Source organism: Pleurodeles waltl, chromosome 4_2 (genome assembly GCF_031143425.1).
Source record: "Pleurodeles waltl isolate 20211129_DDA chromosome 4_2, aPleWal1.hap1.20221129, whole genome shotgun sequence".
In the NCBI taxonomy this organism is placed as follows: Eukaryota; Metazoa; Chordata; class Amphibia; order Caudata; family Salamandridae; genus Pleurodeles; species Pleurodeles waltl.
Genome location: NC_090443.1, coordinates 409,413,337 through 409,433,980, shown reverse-complemented (window position 1 = coordinate 409,433,980; position 20,644 = coordinate 409,413,337). Strand labels below are relative to the sequence as shown.

General features: G+C 44.3%; 1 protein-coding gene across 4 annotated transcripts in view; it reads left to right on the top strand.

The window, feature by feature from the left end:
• The window catches only part of RABGAP1L (RAB GTPase activating protein 1 like), a 1,234,468-nt gene that overhangs the window by 451,098 nt on the left and 762,726 nt on the right, over positions 1–20,644 (top strand). For all 4 annotated transcript variants that reach the window (XM_069231590.1, XM_069231591.1, XM_069231592.1 and 1 more), the window contains one exon: positions 13,977–14,127. In XM_069231590.1, coding sequence (XP_069087691.1) covers positions 13,977–14,127 — 151 coding nt within the window. The remainder of the gene's footprint in view (positions 1–13,976; positions 14,128–20,644) is intronic.

Sequence of the window (20,644 nt, the reverse complement as noted above, 5' to 3'; positions counted from 1 at the left end):
CTAATCGCTTTTCTGGAGCTAGGGGTTAGTCTGTGCAGTTTGAATGCCTCGTTATATACATTTAGGAGATGAGGTTCAAGAATATCTTTATGAACATTATAAAACTCAGTAGTGAGCACATCTGATCTAGGTGCCATCCCTCCCGGAAATGTGTCTATTGCATGAGTTATTTCCTTAACATCTGTCCACCCAGAGGCTCCCTAAGTTTATCTTCCACTGAGGAAAGGCAACATTATTTTGGTAAGTGCTAATTTTCTCTGATCCTGAAGTGCTTGTAGCAGAGTGGGGGGTCAGCATAATAGGGCACAAACTCTTGCAGGATCTCTCCCTCGTTGTAACACTATATCAATCAAAGCCATGGAAGGAAACCTCCAACCCATTCAATATAGCATTGCCACTGAAACTCAAGCTCCAACACTGCTGGGGAGTGGTCTGAGAGTTTGAGCGAGAGATACTGAATTTAGGCAGCACAGTATGTGGTGTCAGATCTAAGGAACCAGTAGTCTAACCTTGAGAAGCTCTCATGTACTAATGCATTGAAAGAAAAGACTTTCTCCTGCCCCCTTTTAGTCCACCAGATGCTTAAAATACCACACCCATTTAACTCTCAAGCTAGAGCTATGACCTGCCTGAGATACTCAGCAGAAGGCAGGCTTGACCTGTCAAGTGAAGGGTCATTAGTCAAATTAAAGTTGCTTCCACATCAGTTTTGAATGTTTGTAGTTGTGGAGAATGGCATGTAATTTCTCAAAGATTTATGGTGAGTCTACTACATTAAAAGCATATATGTTAACAAGAGTACAACTTTGTTCACGTGGTACCCCCGAAACCATCTGGAACCTGCCCTCAGAATCGGCTAGCATCTCCACTGGAGTGAAATAAATTATCTTCTTAATGAAAATATCTACTCTCCTAGCATAGGATCTATATGATTAAAAATATCAGTACCATCCCTGTTTCTGAGCATAATGCTTTGAGGTCCCTGGTTCTAGATGTGCCTCTTGCATGAGTCCTATGTTCATTTTGAGGCTGTCCATATAAATTAAGACAAGCCTTGCCTTTTTTTGAGCCCTCATATAATTCTTGTCATACATATGTCAATATGCATTACTGAGATTGGCATGTGTTTGGCTCGCTCATAAACGCAACAAATGTCACAATATAGAATCCAGCTCTACTTGATTTCTGAACAACTAATCAAGCCAGTACCACAACACCCTCTGCTTTCACCAGCCCACTCTCAAAGTATTTTCCAGTGTAGATACTTCTAAGTTCCCAAACCAAAATGATCACCTAATTACTATGTGAGATGTACTAAAAAACACATGAGCAACCCCTGCCACCCACTTTTATAAACATCAGTATTAACTAATTAAGAGACATATGATAGCATGTTCCCCAGAGATTGACTGAAACAACAACCATCACCACTAGTATTACATCAGTCACATAATACATTAGGTTTTTACATATTGATGTGAGCATAAACAATACCAGTACTAGGCCCCCTACTCCACATACCTTATTGGTTTCCAAAAAACCACTCAAACTGGCAGAAGATTGTGCAGAATTCTTTCTCCTAGCAATTGTTTTCAAAACCTAATCATCTTGTCTAGCTTATTAAAGAAGAATGTGCAACCCTCTGCTGTCAAGCAACGTGTGTCAGTGTACAGCATGGACTAACTGAGGTTGGCATTGCGCATGGCCTTCTTGGCTTCCGTGATAGATCTACTGACCCCCTGCACTGCTACTGTAAAATTAGGTAAAAAGTACATTCTATCCCCTTGATACTTGAATGTGTTTCTCTCTCTGGCCACTCACAGGATGAAAGCTCTGTCTCTGAAATTGAGGAGCTGGGCTTTAACTCAGTGGAGGCCTCAGAGCCAGGGCTCTGTGCGCTCTCTCCACTATGGAGCGCTGAGAAAATGTTTCTCAACCAACCAGAGATTTCCGACAGAAGTGTTTCTACAAAGAGTTCTGGCTTCACAAAATCAGTGGATTCAACAATACCCAAAGTGTGCGTATTACCCCTTAAGCATGCTACAAAGACTCCACTTTCAGCCCTGGATTTGGCCACCAATTTTTCAAGATACACCCATTTGTCTCTCAAGATCTTCGTGATGGCCTGAAGATCAGATATATGCTGTTCAGCCTCATCAACTCTAGCGGTCTGCTGCAGCCGCAGCGGTGAAGGGCAGAAATCACTGGGACAAGCCAGATTGGCTGACAAGGCCCCGGGCTCGGCTGCACACCAGCTGTCCAAGGCCTACTACAACCAGCTCCCTGTTTACATGGCAACGAAACCTGGAGATTTCCAGCCAGATCATGGTGAATAAAGTTACCTCAGGTAGGGTCTCTTGCCACTCGATGGCAGTGTAGATACTTCTAAGTTCCCAAACCAAAATGATCATAATTACTATGTGAGATGTACTAAAAAAGCATGAGCAACCCCTGCCACCCACTTTTATAAACATCAGTATTAACTAATTAAGAGCCATATGATAGCATGCTCCCGAGAGATTGACTGAAACAACAACCATCACCACAAGTATTACATCAGTCACATAATACATTAGGTTTTTACATATTGATGTGAGCATAAACAATACCAGTACTAGGCCGCCTAACCTTAACCACATTGTTGTGATGACAGCATGAGATTTAGGCTAAGGTGAAAATCTTGATTTGCGGTTAGCCTCGCTCTCCCGCACTGGTCCTGCACTGCCTCTTAAGCAAATGTTGGTCTTTACTTTATAGTGAATGCTTAAGTTTTGTTAGAACCGTTAATCATAACTTCAGCCCTCTGGTACATCATAGTAGCCCCAAGTGAAAATTAGGCTGTGCGAGCAACAACTGTATGTATTATATTGTATCCACGTGGAATGGATCCTACGTCCCTCCTCCAAGACGAGGCATCATGAAGCCCTTGGAGTCTAGTGAAATCTGAGGGCGCCATATATGTATTGTATGTTTTGGGTCTGCATCTAGCTACAAAACAACAGAGAGCTGTACTTGATTACAAAGTGGTACAATTCATCTAGAGTGACAGGTGATGGGTTAGTTCTTCAAGTGTCATCTGATGTTGGGAGGAAATAAAGGTTTGCAGACAATGTACTTCTTAAAGAATTGGGTCTTCAGTTTATTTATACATTGGAAGGGTGGCGGAGCTAGTAATGAATGTTTCTTCTGTGTCTTCTAAGATTCTCTTTTTTGTATTTTTTCTTTTGTAGTCAGACAAGGTCAAGGCTATATGTGTTTTGCTGGCCACATGAAATCATGATTTATTCTGCTAGGTATGGTGATGTGTTAGATGTTACTGCCTTGACAATGCTGTAAAAGGCCTTGCAGATAATACTTGCAAGAGGGACCAGTGTAACTTCTGTTGCATGAGTGTGATGCTTCCTTGGTCCCATGATGTCCCTTGATGTACTTCATGGTGACTTGCGGGATGCTTGTGAGTGGTTTCAGAAAAGTACCTTATGTGAAGATGAGTAGAACATTGTGAACTACCACTTGGGAGAGGATCAGTGCTTCTGTGACCATTCTGACATTGGTGTCTGTTTCTCTGTTGGCTTTCTACAGCAGAGAGAGATGATCAGTCCAGTTTTGGGCACCTTGACAGAGAGGGGCATTGTATGCACTGTGTTTAGCAGGGGTTCAAGGTCTCCACCAGCAACGAACTTCATGACGGAGGAAGATATGTTATCTTCATAAGACGTGGCTTTAGACTACTCACAGAGGTTTGATAATTCATTGAGGTTGAAAGGAATGAAGGGAAACTGAGTACAGTGCATGGTGGGATTGGTGGGATGTTGTTTAATGTTCTAGTGGTTTTAATAGGTTGCTTGATTTTTTCTTTCACAAATATGTTGACTGTGTTGCACTTCTTTGAAAGGGGTGGGGCTCCCATTGTTTTAAGGATCTGAAGAGAGTACTGATTTTGTTGGTGGCTACATCGATGGTTGATGTGTAGAATACTCCTTAAATGCGATTGTATGTTTGCTGTTGGATAGGCACCTCACACGATTGCCATACCTGTAAATGTCTTCTGAAGTCGCTCTGTAAGTATAGGACAAGCCTAACACCCTGCAGGTCTCGGGTTTGAAAATAAGCTTGGCAAATTTAGCCTTTCTACCTCAATGGGCGCTGCTTTGGCTAATGGGTGTCCCTGGCCTTCCACACCACTGACCATGCCACCAACCTGCAAAGACCTGAGGACTGGGATTAGAAATCTTACCCCAACAGTGGGTTCTTTTTTCCTTACAGGGCAGACAACAAACTCATCTTAAACCCTTCTCAACAGCAGCCCCAGGAAGTGGCCTATGTAGATTCTCAGGGCTCAGCATTCTGCAGTCCCATATACTTTATTATGTAGTTCTTTTGCTGTAACTGTTGGAGGCAAGTGGACTGTCCTTAAATCATGCTGATGACAAAGATCTCCTTTTCAAACCACTCCTGTCTTCAGACAAGAGCATGGAGCATTGCACTTCCATTCGCTTCCTGGCTGAGCAGTGGATTGAAGACAGATCTTTTAAAAAATCAATTCCAACAAAACCAAGGTTATGGTGGTAGGAGCCAAGTTTATATTTTGCCCTGGGAGATATGACTGACAGGACCAGGTCCTTTTCCTACTCCAGTTTTTAAGTGGTAGAACCATACGTGGAGAAGTGTGGCTCAATGGTTAGAGCGGCAGACCCTGAGGCAGAGATCTGGCTCAAGACCAGGGTTCAAGTCCCGCTTCGGCAGGTCTTGGGCTCAATTCCCCTTGACCAGATAATTCTCGCCTCGGTGCCTAATCTAATTCATGGGTCCCACTCTGCAACTCTGGGCAATAGCTTGCTTAATCTCCACAACGGCCCCAACAGCGCTTGGATGCCTGGCTTCACCCTGGGGGTGCTCAGGAGTGGGCGCCTCACAGGGAAAAGCCAGGAGGGGTTCCATAGCGGTATGAGTACAGCGCCTTGAGACCCTAACGGGTGAGTAGTGCGCTATACAAGTGCTAATTTACATTTACATTTACATACCAAAATCATGACAGCTTACTAAGCTTCATATGTTATCACATGTTTTTTAACCTCTGTTTCAGAAAATCCTCCTTTTAAAAAAAAAAAAAAACTTTTTTCATTGTGTCTAGGTAGTGATGGTAGTCATTCTGTCAGGGGCTGAATATGCACATAAGACAAACATGGGCTCTCCAAAGCATGATACACAACCTCCAATGCCTTTAAAATACAGCGGCCATGTTAGCCTTAAAGTAGAGAGATCAATTCTCTTCTCTGTTTCAGCTTCCTTCCTGTGGCAGCGAGCAGTGAATTTAAGTTTCAACGTAGTGCATCTGTTTTTTACCTGCAGGTGGTAGCACATTATTTTTCTGCAATAGAAGAGGTTTCTGAGTGATTGTGGCACGCCTGTAGAATGGCCGTCCGCTGTGTAATATGGCCGTAGAGGATCATTGAACATTCTGGTGAAGACTGAACACTTACTTTAACCTTGGCTACTTACTCTGACTTGCTCAGTGATATTGGGGCTGACACTGCTACTGCGTCTGCAAATACAGTTGCTACATTTTCATGGTATTCCGAATGTAACAGGTTAAAATAGGGAATCATTTGTAGTATTGGTACATACGTGCCCTGCTTCCAACTTGTTTTGGTTGCAAAAATTCCTGCAGGTAAAGCCTGGAGAAATTAACCCATGGAAAACCTCAGGGTCCAGGCACAAAGTGTGCTTGATTCTGAACATGAAATCAGGCGCATATACTGCTTGCGCTGAATTTCGGATTTGCTGCAGGACTCCGAGAGACCTACTTGGCAGGTTAGTGCATAACAGTTTTGTACAGTGCATTTAAGCATAAACACGCCACCTGTGCTGCTCAGTGCTCTCTAGATGACCGTAGCCCAATAATAACCATTATTTAACACCGCATTATATGGTCATTTACCTTAATACCCTATCAATAGCCTGAATACATTTTTTGGTGAGTGGAACCGTATTTATTGTGTAGGTGTTTTGTTGACCATTCCGTGTCACCTTGATTCCACTTTGGAGGGCATGTAAGCTATGAATGACCAGTGGCATACTAAATGACAGAGTCAAGTGGAGTGTCCCCATAGGGATTAAGGGCCTGATTACAACTTTGGCAGAGGGGGTTAATCCGTCCCAAATGTGACTGATATCCCGCCTGCCGTATTACGAGTCCATTATATCCTATGGAACTCGTAATATGGTGGGCGGGATATCCGTCACATTTAGTATGGATTAACCCCATCTGCCAAAGTTGTAATCAGGCCCTAAGTGTTCTGTCTAAGCCGTGTGGGGATGGCGTTTATATATAGATCCTGTTGACTGTCGGGTTAAAACTACTCCTAATTCCTGTCTTTGCAAAAGCTCTCCTTATTAGGAATCTCTGAGAGTAGTTCTGGAAGAGAAGTGTGGTAGTAAAGGCGAAATTGAGAAGAGACACACACACACACACGCACGCACGCGCGCACGCTCTCACTTTCTCTCTCGCTCTCTCTTTCTCTCTCGCTCTCTCTTTCTCTCTCGCTCTCTCTTTCTCTCCCGCTCTCACCCTCTTTCTCTTACTTGACTCACCCCATGACCACACAGTCACTTGGGAAGGCTGGGGGGATCAGTTTGAACATTTAGAGCACAACTGTGATTTGTCTGGAGTGCTATCAGAGGATGTGTAACCATTCTAGGCAATTACCTCTTTCCCAATTTGTCCGAGCATGGGTCCAAAAATTCGGGGCCTGATAATTCTGAGCCTGGAAACTTTAGGCCCGGACGGACTTCCCTCTGGAGCTCCAGGGGCTTTGACAGCTGCTGCAACCGGATTCTAGTGCCCACCTGCATCTTTCCATGGGTTGGGGGTGGGGTCAGACGAAGTTCTTCCTCGAACTGAAACAAAAGAGGAACCTTTCAATCTGCCCACGGGCTAAAGAAGAAAGCCACCTACTACATTTACATAGGCCTGTTATTTCCCCCAGAGAACCCGGTAATAATGGTTCCTCGTGTTATTCCCTATTCAAATGAAATAATTTGTAGTCCCCATTATCTCATGGAGAGATGCCACCTGGTATTGTTCATTCCAGCCCTGGCATCTCTCTGTGTATTTAACGAAAAACTCACAATGAGGCCCTTGGTGTCCATGCAAAATACGTTTTCTCAATATATGGAGTATTTCAGTTCCATCTCCCGAACAAACATGGTTAGAGTGCGGTAACAACACCTACAGTGAATAAGTAAAAGGGCTGATGTCTCTTCTGCCACTCCTGTGGAGGCCACTATGGAACATTATGATGGACCTCCAGCCGTAGACTCCTCACCTTTTGAATATTCCCCAGGCATCAGACTGGATCAGTACCTCTACACGTTGTCAGGAGGCACAATGCAACTGCGCACTGACGCTGTTCCGCTCCAATATAGGCACCACCTCAGAGCGCTGTTGTCAGTTCTTTTCTTTCCATGCCACAAGATATGGATCCGTAGTTCCCTTCATGTCTCTGAGACATTTACCTTAAACTTTTCCTCAGTGTGCATGGGATGTCACCCCCCCCCCCCCCCAAAACAACAGGTTTTAAGCCTAGTAGGGACTGTTGCAAACAAATATCTGTGACTGCCAGGCGTTCCTGTGGGTTCTGGGGTCAGGCACGATTCCAAGTTAAAACTTTACATCTCCAGGTCTAAAAATACTCATTGCTGAGACTGCTCCAAGTCAAAGTTAACGTCCAAAGTCCAGGTTTGATTCTGGTCCCATTCCCACAGTTGACAAAGCTGCTCTCTAGACCGTTCTTCATTGTGGTCTAAATTTTTAGGTAAGTCAAATAAGAAGCACAGGAAATTGAAGCAGAATCCAGCTGCTTCACACCACTCACATTCTTCTAAACAGGCCCAGGGGTGGCACAGCAACTCTTGCTGTTGAAGTTGGCTGACTTCAATGCCAATCGCACATTTGGTTCCAGCACAGTGTGTCTGGGGTCAACAGCCACACCACATCAAATCAAAAAGCTCCATGCAGCTCTGTTTCAGCTCTTTAGATCTGTACCGACTGCCTCTGGTGCGCCTTCGGGCCCCAAGGAGTTGAGGCACTCCAACTGGAGTACTGCCAACGCATTCGTCCTCAACGCCAGTTGGACCCTACAAGCCTATCTTGTGGGAGGCAGAATTTGCTGATTCTTCCAGGATTGGCAGGCAATAACTTTGGATAGGTGGGTTCTACAGATCATTTGCAGGGAATACTCTTTGCCCTTTCTTTTTTTCTGTGCTGCACCTTCCACCACCACCTCGGAGACTGACTGAGGACCATCTATCCATTTTGCAGAAAAAGTGCAAGCTCTTTTGGCCGAAGGGGCAGCCAAGAGGGTTGTTAGTGCCAGAAATAGGACATGTTTTTTTATTCCTGCTTCTGGTGCCCAAAAAAATGGAGTCCTGAGACCTATTTTAGTCCTGCACACACTCGCCACCTTACTTCAGAATGAGAAATTTAAATTCTCTCCCTATCCCCAGGTCTTAACTGCATTCTACACTGGAGACTGGATAGTGGCATTAGACCTGGCGACTCCTATTTCCATATACCCGTCCTGCAGGGCGACCGTCACTACCTGCAGTTTGTAGTGGAACAGGAGCATTTTCAGTTTGCAGTGCTCCCCTTTGGTCTCACTAGTACCCCTCAGGTGTTCACGAACGTTATGGCAGGGGTGACTGCACTCCTTCGGAGGACAGGGGTGCCAGTTTTTCCTTACCTGGAGAACTGACTATGGAAGGCTGCTTTGCCCGAGGCAGTCGTCGACCACATCCACACTAAGGCAAACCTTCTATCACCGTTTGTATTCACTATCACATGCAGAAAGCACACCTAACTCCTCCTCAGATGCTCCCTTTCATCAGAGCCATTCTGGACATGGTTCGGTTTCATGCCTTTCCCCTCAGGAAGGGGAGTCCAGGAGATTCAGGATATGACCCCAATCTTTCTTTCTCCCTCCTACATTTCAGTGATGTCAACTCTGAGGCTCCTGGGCTTGATTGCCTCCAGCATCCTGCTTGTTGAGCATGCCTGGTGGCATATGTGGGCTCTGCAGTGCGATCTGAAGTCCCAGTGGGCCCAACATCAATGAGACCTCCCAGACCACATTTAGATCTTGGAGGAGTCTGCGAAAGACCTGCAGTGGTAGTTGCTGAACAGTGGACCTCTTTGACCACGATTTACAGCAACTTCGAACCCCAGCTATCCTCCACCTACCTTTCCAGTCTTCTAACCTCATCCACCAAAGGCTACAAGCTGACAGCATGGAACCCCCTATCCATCGAGGACACTGCAACAATGATGAATACAGTCCACTCATGGGTGCCCACAGGCCCCTGCCCGCACCATATCTGCAGCCTGGGAAGAACCACAATAAGCGGGCACTCACTTCCATCATCAGCACCTCCCTCAATCCAGCCACCTTCCCAGAGACCTGGAAATACACAAAAGTCACTGCCCTCCTCAAAGAATCCCCAGCTGACCTTAAAGTACTCACCAGCTGCCAACCCATGTCACTGCTTCCCTCATGGATAGAAACACGCCATTGTCACTGCCCTCCTCAAAATAAATCCCAGCCTTCCTTGAAGTGCACACCAGCTACCAACCCAGCTTGCTGCTCCCCTTCCCAACCAAAGTTATTGAGAAGACCATCAGCAGACAACCCTCTGATCACCTAGAACACCACAGACTCCTGGACGAAACGCAGTCAGGATTTCGAAATATCCCTCATCGCTGTCACAGATGGCATACACACCAACCTCGACCATGTACAGACCACTGCCCACATCCTTCTTGACCTCTCTGCTGCTTTTAACACTGTCTCCCACCACACACTCATTTCCAGACTACACACAGTAGGAATACAAGCACTCACATTTCTCTTCCTTCCTCTCCGGAACAACACGAGTCAGACTCACACCATTCATATCAGAACCCAAGGACCTTATCTGCTGAGTCCACAAGGATCATTACTTAGTCACATACGTTTCAACATGTACATGTCTTCTCTGGTTAACATCATCTGATCCCACAAAATCAACATCATATCCTTTGCTGATAATACCCAGCTAATTTTTCCCTCTCAGGCCACACTGTCACTACCAAGACAAACTTCGGGCTATGCACGATCAGCATAGCCAGTTGGATGAAAGAAAACTGCTTCAAGCTCAACACCACCAATACTTAAGTGCTGATCCTCAGGAATAAGAGCTCAACTTGGTGCTCCACCTGGTTGCCTGCCAATTTCAGATCCACACCCACCCAAACCGACCATGCTAGGAACCTAGGCCTGATCCTGAACACCAACCTCACCATAAAGTCCCAGGTTAATGTCATCGTCTCCCCCCCCATACTTCCACATGTTACGTAAAGTCTTCAAGTGGCTCCCACTGGACACCAGGCGTACCATCACACAGGCCCTACTCACAAGCAGATTGGGCTATGGCAACGCACTCTACACCGGCATTGCAACCCATCTTCTTAGCAGACTTCAGACCATCAAAAATGCTACCGCCAGACATGCCCTCAACCTCCAGCACCAAACCCACACCACACTGCTCAGAGAGCTCCACTGACTCCCCTTCCAGAAGTGCTGCCAGTTCAAAACTATCACACATGCATTCAAGTCACTACACAACATGGGACCCGCATACTTCAGTCACCGACTTCACTTCCACAAACCCACCCACCAGCCAGCTTTGCTCATCATCATCAACAAACACAACCCCCCACACACACACGCACACACCCACATCAACAGAAGCAGAATAGAGAGGTCGACCATACTCCTACCAAGCCACCTAAACCTGGCACAAATTCCCTCAACATATCAGGGCCTCCTCCTCATTTCGGGAATTCCGTAAGAAGCTGAAGACCTTCAATTAGTCTTTTTGCAGGACCATCAAGACTGCCTGTACTCGAGCTCAACCACATCACATGACAACGCTCATCTACTCAATGTCTGGATACTCTTGTGGGTGACAAGCAGCACTCTACAAAGCCAGTTTACATTGTATTACATTGAGTCTGTGCAGGCCCCTCTTCCCTACCCCACCCAGAACTGACAGGGGTGACTGATGCATTGCTTCTGGGTTGGGGCAGCCATCTGGGAGCGGTCAAGAACAGGAGCCTCTTGTCTCTGGCAGAGGCCCGGCTCTACACCAGCCTTCTGTAGCTATGGGTCATCAGCTTGGTGCTGCAAGCCTTCCTTACATCTCTAAAGGGAAGGCTCAAGTTCACAGGTGCTTTCAGACTACACCACTGCCATGTGTTATTGCAATACACAGGGCAGTGTGGGGCCCTGGACCTTGTGCCAGAAGGTGCTGCACCTCTGGAAATGGCTTGACCGCCAGGGAATTTTCTTGGTGGCGACCCACCTGGTAAGTTCTTTGAACACCAGGGTGGACAAACTCACCTTTTGGCACCTATTACATCACGAGTGGCAATTACACCTGGAGGTGGCACAAGGCCTCTTCCAAAAATGTGAAGAACCTTGGCTCCATCTGTTCACTGCTGCCAAAAACGTGCAATGTCAGCATGTCTACATCTCTTGCTCAGAAACGAGTTCTGTCTCGAATGGAACTCAGAAATCCTGTATGCCTTATCTCTGATATCACTACTGCCCTGAGTTCTCAAGAAGATCAGGTCAAACTGAACCTAAGTCATCCTAGTGTCTTGGGATTGGGCAGGGAGAGTGTGGTATCCAGAACTCCTGGATTTGAGCCTATGACCTCGAATCAGGCTCCCCATCTTGGAGGACCTGCAGTCACAGCAAATGGGCAGGGTTCTGCACATGGAACTTTGCAATCTCTACATTCATGCTTGGACATTTTGCAAGACTGCTGAATACCTTCAACCTTCCTCTGGTGGTGGTTGGCAGCCAGGCGTCCCTCGATGAAAACGTTATACACCTGTAATTGGCAGAAATTTGTGGTTTGGTGTGGCACACACCAGATTGACTCCCTCCAGGCCAAATTATCCGACCGTCTTTTGTTTGTACTGTTCTTGACTGGCAAGGCTTTGCTTTGGGTGCAGTTAACAGTTATCATTCAGCCATTTTGACCAGATCAGCCCTCCTTGTTTAAGTCACCAGTTGTGATGCAGTTTTTGAAAGGGTTTCAACCTATGTTTCCCCCTTCTCTTTTTGTGTGCCCCAATGGCACCTTTATCTGGTCCTCACTTATTTTATGTGCATTCCGTTCGAGTCCCTTTACAACTGTCGCTTACAGCCTCTCACTATTAAGACAGTCTTCCTCGTCGTCAACACCAACAATGCTTGTGAATGAGCTTCAGGCTATTTGTGTCAGTTCGCCATACACTACCCTCTTCCCAGACAAATTGGTTCTGCATAATTTCTACTTAAAGTTGTGACACTGTTCCATGTCTATCAAACCATCACCCTGATGGTGCTCTATGCTCCACCCTACCCCTCTAAGGAGAGGCTCCATCACTTGGATCCCAAAAGAGCACCCAGCTTTTACATTAATTATACCAAGGAACACCGGGTAGATGCTCAGATCTTTGTTGGGTTTTCTGGAGCAAAAACAGGCAAGTTATTGCAGAAGAGGACCATCTCACGTGAGATCGTACTCTGCATTAAGATCTGCTGCACACTGGCCAAAGAGTAGTCTCGGGAACAACAGTATGCTCATTCTACTAGCACGCGGAATCTGCATTTTTGACTTATGCCATGCAGATAGAAGGGACGTCCCTCCATACATTCACAAAGCACTATTGCCTGAACAGTCAGGTTCGCCAAAGGGGCATTTAGGCCATTTGGTTCTTCAGGACTATCTGGTGTGAGTCCATTTCCAGACCAACCTCCAGTAGTTACTGCTTTGGTAGCTATCAAGAAGGTGAAGAATCTGCAGTTAGAAGTCTCCATCAGAAGAACAAGTTATTTATATTTGATAATGCTCTTTCTGGTAAAGATTGTATTTAGCCGCATATTACATCGACTCTCCCGTCCTCTCCGTTCTGTGATAGAACTATCCATTAATAAGATTACAAGTCTAGGAAACTGCACACAGGTCACAGCCAGTTCACTCTTGGGGCTCAGCGTCTGAGTGTGTGGACAGCCTTGAAAGCAACTGAAGTCAGCTCACAGGGGTTTTGCCTTTATAGGCTCTGCATTACCATTACAGCATGCCAAAGTACTGCTGAAACGTTTCCGGATCCAGTCTGGTGCCTGGGGAATATTCAAAAGATGAGCAATCTGCAGTTAGATAGAGCCTCTACCAGAAAGAGCATTACTGAAGGTAAGTAACTTTTTCCTCCTGGGCTTCTCTGTGGTCATTTTGCTGTAGAACCTCCTCAACCCTTCTGTTTTCCTTTGAAATGATAACTGAGTGTAGTCCTGCTTCTCTTTCGTCCCTATTCACTATTTCCTACTGATTAGTGGCATTTAGTTTCACCTTCCCAAATCCTGGTTGGTTATGGGATGCAAATTATATTTAGGGGAGCAGAAATGCACTACAGACCCAACCTCCAAAACAGCAAGGTGTGGCACAGACCCCCATGAAGAATTGATTCACTAGGAGGCACAGGTCAGCTCTGATCCTGTTTGGGAGGTATTAACACAATTATGAATAAATACAAAAACATTAAAACAATAAAATGCTTTTCGTACTTGATATTGGCATGAGAGAACATGAAAGCATTGTCTTAAAAACAATAAGTTGATGCATAATTCACAACAAAATTTGTTGGTATGGTACACATAGTGAAATTAACAGTGCACACTGGACCTGAAGTTAATTTCAGAGAGCCTCTTTGACATCTGTAATAAGAGTTGGGTGTGGAGCCACTGGGCAACAGGCATTTTTGTTAATGGCTACACCCTCTCTGCCTTTTCTGGCCATAACCCCATGCTATTACCCCCCACTTCCTACCACCACCTATGAAAAGCATCACATGGCCGTTGTCTGATATGTTATATCATTCATTTCCTCAGGCATAGTAATCTTGCCGTGCGACCAAAGGGACTGCCCTCACTGGTAAAGAATGGGGTGCCCGAAGCTCTAAGGGCAGAGGTGTGGCAGCTGCTGTCAGGCTGCCATGACAACCAGGCCATGCTGGAGACGTACCGGGTGCTCATCACCAAGGTAAGCAGCTGTATTCTCCTACTCTGTGACTGCAAAAGAACCAGCATTCAATTTTGTAATAGTTATATCTTTGATGATGGTCACAATGTCTGTGGTTTTGTTTCAAAAAGCTGAACTGTGTGAGCAGGTGGATTTGTTTTTCTTTTCCTCAAGAATGATTTTTTTTTTATTAGGTCTTGCCTACCAGACAGCACATGCACCATCAGTTGCAAGACATATTTTGGTCTTACCAAGAACATACAGGGGCTTAATACCCACCCATTACCTTACTATTAGTTTTCTCTCCTGTCACTCTCATTTACCTGCTTCCTGTGCCCCAGCTTGTCACTCTGTGTTTGTCTCTCCCATTTAGCATTGCCTCTTTCCCATCACTTTTGATTGACTGGCTTCTGTATTCCCACTGCTTGCTTTTTGACCACTACTTTTTTTCATTTGGGGAATCACTCCATGAGAGTGAAGGCTTTTTCTGATTGTATCATTATGTACTTATCTCCCCCTGCACTCTGTCTTGCACTCCGTTGTCTGTGTCCTTATTCCAATGCCCTTCTATGTTGCTCTTGACCTTGTCTACTCCCCCACCTTCCACCCACCCCCATATTGCTTGCTGGCTGCCTGCTCTACGTTGCTGGTTGCTTCTCCTCTATGTATGTAACATAGCCTGTTGCTTCTCCTCCCCCGCCTGCGTCTTCCATGTTGTTTCCACCCCCTCAGCCCCACACATTGCTTACACCACCCTCGTGTTGCTTCTACCCCTGTTCCTTCCCACCCACATTTAAAAGAAAACTCTTTTGCTCATATTTTTCTTTAAGTAGAAAAAAAGCACCTGCGTCATGTTTTAGGCTTGTGCTTACAAAATGAATCTTATAATGTAATTTTGTTGAATTTTTGTTTTGTATATAAATGTAACATTATTAAAGCTATCAATGATTGAATTGAACTTGAACACCCATATGTTTTCACATGTTTGATGATATATTGTTTTGCTTATTTACCACTGTTTCTCGAAATTTGTTTCCCTAAATGGTCCTATAAGGTACTATATTCAAGCTTTGTAAACACAATTTCTGAGTGCTCCACTATTATTTAATGTTCATATTGACTGGTATTTCCAGCTTACACATGGTGGCAACGGATGTGTTATAGTGTTATTGAGCACCTTTGAGTTGATATCTTGTTATTTGGATGTGCGGCTAGCCTATAGTAATTGTTGCCAGGTTCTTTTTCTTTGCTTACAAAATGGCGTGGGCGACCGAGTCAGAGGCTTTTTTTTATTCTTTAACCATGAGGCTCAGCATCAGAGAACAGCAAAATGTATTGGACAGTTAGTTACATATGCATAACTGGGTGCAATAAACACAGCATTTCTGTATGTAATTCCTCATTTTCCCCACCTAATCTCAGTATAGGAGGTACTAGGTGTTTCTGATAATTTCCTCACCCTAGGAATCGAAGTTTACCAGGAGTGATAAAGAAGAGAAAGAAGTCAACCTTTGGCCCTTGTAGCATTTTTATCTTTATGGCCCCTAGCAGGGCCTGCCTGGGAACTAAAAGCAAACTTGCCAAAAAAGGTTCAGACCATCCCCTCTCCCTTCCACCTTTCTCATCTGCCTCTCTGTTCTTTTGACTTTGCTCTCTCTATGCTATATTTAAACTCGGGGGTGCTGGAGAAGTTAGTAGAGTCACCAGCAGTGGCCCTCTGCCTTCAGAATCTGACCTCCAGCCTTTGCCCCAAGCTTGTTGCTTTTCGAATTGCAAGCCTTTACATCTGAGTTGGGCTATGGCATTGTTCGCCTCTCTGTTACAAAGCAGTAAGCTGCAAACTTGGCAAAATGCCCCTTACAATAAGGATGGGAGGCTTTGGAAAAGCTGGTGCTTGCTTCACTCACCCTCCTTATTCCTGGTGCACGTATACATTTTTACTGAGCCTTGCTGGACAGTAGCCACTATTTTTTCTCACCTTTGTGACCATGTCCAGTAGGTCCTGCTGCTTTACACCCAGACTTTTATTGTGGCTATTACTGCAGGTTCCTGCATACCTGAAAACTTTCATGTTCTTCTTCTCATCCTAACATGTAAAGATGAGAGACCCACACAGGAAAATGATTCTCACAGAAAGCAATGCGCGTTTAACTCACAGAAATTGTAAAAATAATGTATGAACGTTTAGCTTGGGGACTTCAGGATTACACCTGATGGGATTACATTCATAATGAATTTCTATGTACCGGGAGGGCAGGTCCTTGCCTTCTAAGAGGCGATCCATGAGAGATGATGGCTAGTACTCCTCAGAGTGTCATCCGCCTGATAGTGGACCTTGACTTCGGAAGACAGGTTAAACATTGGAGAGATTCCAGGTAGGCCTGCTTGATTCTTATTCTTCGTAATATATGTTATATCGCTGATCTTCAAATGTGCCTGTGACAAAGGAAACAAAATAATGTTTTTCATGTGATGCCCAGAGTGACTCTTGACAACCACTATTCCCTGTTTGTTTTTTTGACTCTACATGATTTGCTTCTTTGTCAAGATGTATCACCTTTGTTGCTAGTTGGCCAGCCACTGCTTGCTCTCACGGTATCCGCCTCTTCCTTGTTTTCCTGGATATTTTAGTATTGCATAGTGCTCCTTTAGAATTGTCAGGCATTTGTTGTCCAGTCAACTCACATGAAAAGAAGTTAGAAAAGAAATTGCTGAGTGTGGTGCTAGAGCTCCTTGTTCAGAGCGTGCACGTCTTGGTTGTTTTTTGGTCTGTTATTTTAAGTTACTGCTTTATGACCGTTTGTCATTGGTTCTGTAACGGTATACCATGCAAAGAAATTGGTGTTGTATTTGCTGTGATATTAAACCTCATTACTCATGGTGTGCATGTGCCATTGTTTTTTACTTCTGATGGTTTCCTACTACCATGACATTTCTTTGATTATCTCATGTCCCACAAAGACATGAGGAACTTGTTGTTAGGTGTGATGCTCTCTGCCTACCACAAAAGAGAGTAACCAAAGTTAACTAATTTGCTGGTGCTTAGAGGCGAATGTGCATTACGCATTAAGCTCCAACAGGTACTGACACAAGGAAAAGCAAATCTCCCCTGTCCCACCTATGACACTCCATGAACTTTCATAAGGTGCATGGAGATGGCATGATTTTCTATCGACACCTGAATGAGAGGATAAAAGTGTATGCAGCAAATAGTAAGGCTTCATTATTTCTCCCGGGTACTGTTGAATAATCACATAGACAAATGCATCACGATCCAGAATCAGGCGACACTTGTAGAGAGCCGAGGGAAAGCATCAATTAGAGGTGTCTAGATAAAGGATACCTCAAAAAGAATAACAAAACAGTTGCAGAATACCATGTAATGCCTAGGCATTATCAGTATTCAAAAGGTAAAGGCAAACAAGCAGCACAAGGCAGTGCTGGGTTCAAACACATGAACGTCTGGCACAATGGAGTCAGACAAGGGGTGACCCGTCCATATAGGTAAACAGGGGGCCCACTTTAGGGTACCAATTAAGTGTGGGACATCAATATTGTGGGGGAAATAATATTTAAAAAATGTTGGTGACACGTATTGCATGGTTTACTTAAGGCACCAGCTGCTGGCTACTTCTCAAAAGCCATTCATGACTTAACTGAGAAGTGAAGTGGAACACGGTCCTCACAGATGACAACAGAAAGCTGGAAACTTCTGCAAATTTGTAGCTGGGTGCAGCTCTAGTGCAGCACAGAAGCTCAGATTCAGGAGCTGCAGGAGTAGCATGGGTTGTGTAAATAGTACATCTTGGTTTTAGCCGCAGCAATGTATATAGTCATAGTCAAGTATTTACTGATCGCATGACGTATGATGAGTGAAGTTTCCATTCTTGAGAATTCAGTCAGCCCTGATCCTGCCAACAGACTTTGGCATTCCCACTGCAACATGTGTGCTTGCCAGTTACAGGACAAGCCTGGCAGTGGAAGTTCTCTCAAAGCATGCAGGCTTGAGAAAAAAACAAGCACTGATTTAAAATCAGTCTGTCTGTCTCAACAAATTACTATGTTGGGAGAATCATACATCACGGTCAGAACCTGTATTAACACCATGTCCTGGATTCCTTCAGACTCCCAGAAACTGGGTGGCTAAAGAGATTGTTCTCTCACTGGCTGGTACTCATTATTCATGATCATTTGCAATAGAGGTAGCAATTCTGGCATCTGATGACGTGCAAAGCAATCAGTAGGTTATTGAATGATGTAAGATATTGCTTGATCCTGCTCATCACATATCAGTCATTTTCATGGCAATGGTTTCCTTTTGACCGGATATGCTTTGTTGTTCAAAGTGAGGCACGCATCCATGCTTATGCCCAAGGATACGAGGCCTTGTTTTTGGAAATACGCTGTATACCTGGTCTGTATTTTTACACAGATCTTGCTTGTATTCTTCTCAGTGTTACTTAATGACTTTCTGACATCCTCTTAGAACCACTCAGATAGAGTCAGCTTAAACATATTAAAAATTATGCACACAATATCATACCTCTACCTAGGTCCCATCTGCTTGGAATCTAGTACCTCCTCTAAAGTAAAGCACATTTTTCTCGACTACAAATCTACAATCTCTAACTGTACTAAGATTTCAACTACTATCATAAATCAGGACCTGGATATCCTATGTTAAATGTCATTTATCCCACCACCATTGGACATGATCTTAAGAGTAAAACAAGTGATTTGGGCATGGTGGACTTCATGTGCCAAAGCAACCTAACCCGTTCGCTCATACAGCTACACCATTCTTTTATTTTCAAAAACTCCAAATAGAGGTTATCATTTCAGTCTTGTGCTAAATGAGACACTCCAGCAGTTGCCACATCTCAGAGCGACTCAGCATTCCTAAATGACGTCACCGAGTTAATTCCTTTTCCCTTTTGATACAATCTTTTTGGGGGCTTTGCCATTACAAGAAATAAAACTCTTGACCGTCCACCTTGGAATGCGCATCCTTTCTCTCAGCCAAAAAATTTACGCAAACCTTCAAATGGCAAAGGCACCATTCTCTAACTTATAGTCACCAAAGAGCACCTCATTAAAATATTCAATCCCATACTTATTAACCGGTCTGATTATTTCTTGATAATGTTTTTAATCTTCTCTGGATCACTGAAACAAGAGCTCAAACGAAAAGAGAATATATTTGTGGGGGTCGAGATTAATGACACCAAGGCAAAGATAACCTGAGCACTCTGATCTCTTCCTCCTCTGATCAACCAATTGCCTTCAACAGCGCACATTTTGTCATTCAGGGTGACATCGTTTACATCAAAGCCATAATTGATGACTGTCCCCCTTTCTCTATAAGAACCATAAACATGACGGAAGCCTCCAAGAGGTTCACCTCGACTGTTTCAAAAACAAATTCTGATAGAAAAACTAAAAGGATATAATAAAACATCCCAAAACTCCTCTTGCCATCAAACAGGCTAATTTGAAAGAAAAACCTGCAATTCTTCGATACTGTCTGCTCTATAACCTGTCACATGTAGTCTGCTAAAAAAGGAAAAAAAGAAATTGTTTAAAGTCCTCAAATATCAGACTAAGAGAGCTTTCCTTGTTTATCTGTTGAATCCAGGTGCAGTGGGTTTGCCTTACTCTTCTCCATCAAAATAATCAGAATCTGGGATCAACTTGATGACTCCAGTGTCATCAGTGAAGTTAGGGACATTCTCTTCAATACTTCTTGTCAGCTTTTCTTTCGTAAATCAAACCAAGTGAGTTTCCACTTAAGGTCATTCTGTCCCTTCTCTGAGGGGGTCATTCCTTCTGTTGTTTCAGGTGCAAAGCTGGCCCTGTACTTTGACGCAAGTAGCCCTCTTTCTGTGCGAAAGGGCTTGTCCTTGCAGTTCTCCCACACTGCCAGCCTTTCAATAATTATCCTTAAAAAGTGCACCTTTGATCTCTCAGTTATTGAGAACTACCACCCCATGTCTGGCCTACATTTCCCGCTATGGTCATTGAGAAATGTGTTGTCCAACAATTAGGCAAACATATCCAATGAAATGACCTTCTCTGCAATTTTCAATTTGATGTGAGGGGTGGGCATAATACTGAATATGAAAAGTGTGGAAATCCTCCACCCTTTTAATGGCGGTTACCCTTGTCTTCTCAGCCTTCTGGAGCAAATGGCAGCTTTCAACAGTGTGACCACCAAATCATACTAAATAATCACAAAAATAGATTGGTTCTGTATCAAAATAGACTGATCTAGTTGTGGTCTTACCTCTCCAATCATATCCAACTAATAACAATAGGTGCTGCCTTCTCTTTTACCACATGGAGTCTCTCAGCGCTCAACGATGGTGTCCTTTCTTTTAAACCTCTATCGAACCGGTGGGTAAATTACTTGGGTATCTTGGGATATTGTTTAGTCACTTCACTGATGATATCCAAGTCTATCTTGAATTGTGCTCCCCTTAATTGTACCTCCACTTTCTTAAATGGATGGACCAAAAACACCAAAACTGCGGTGCCCTTA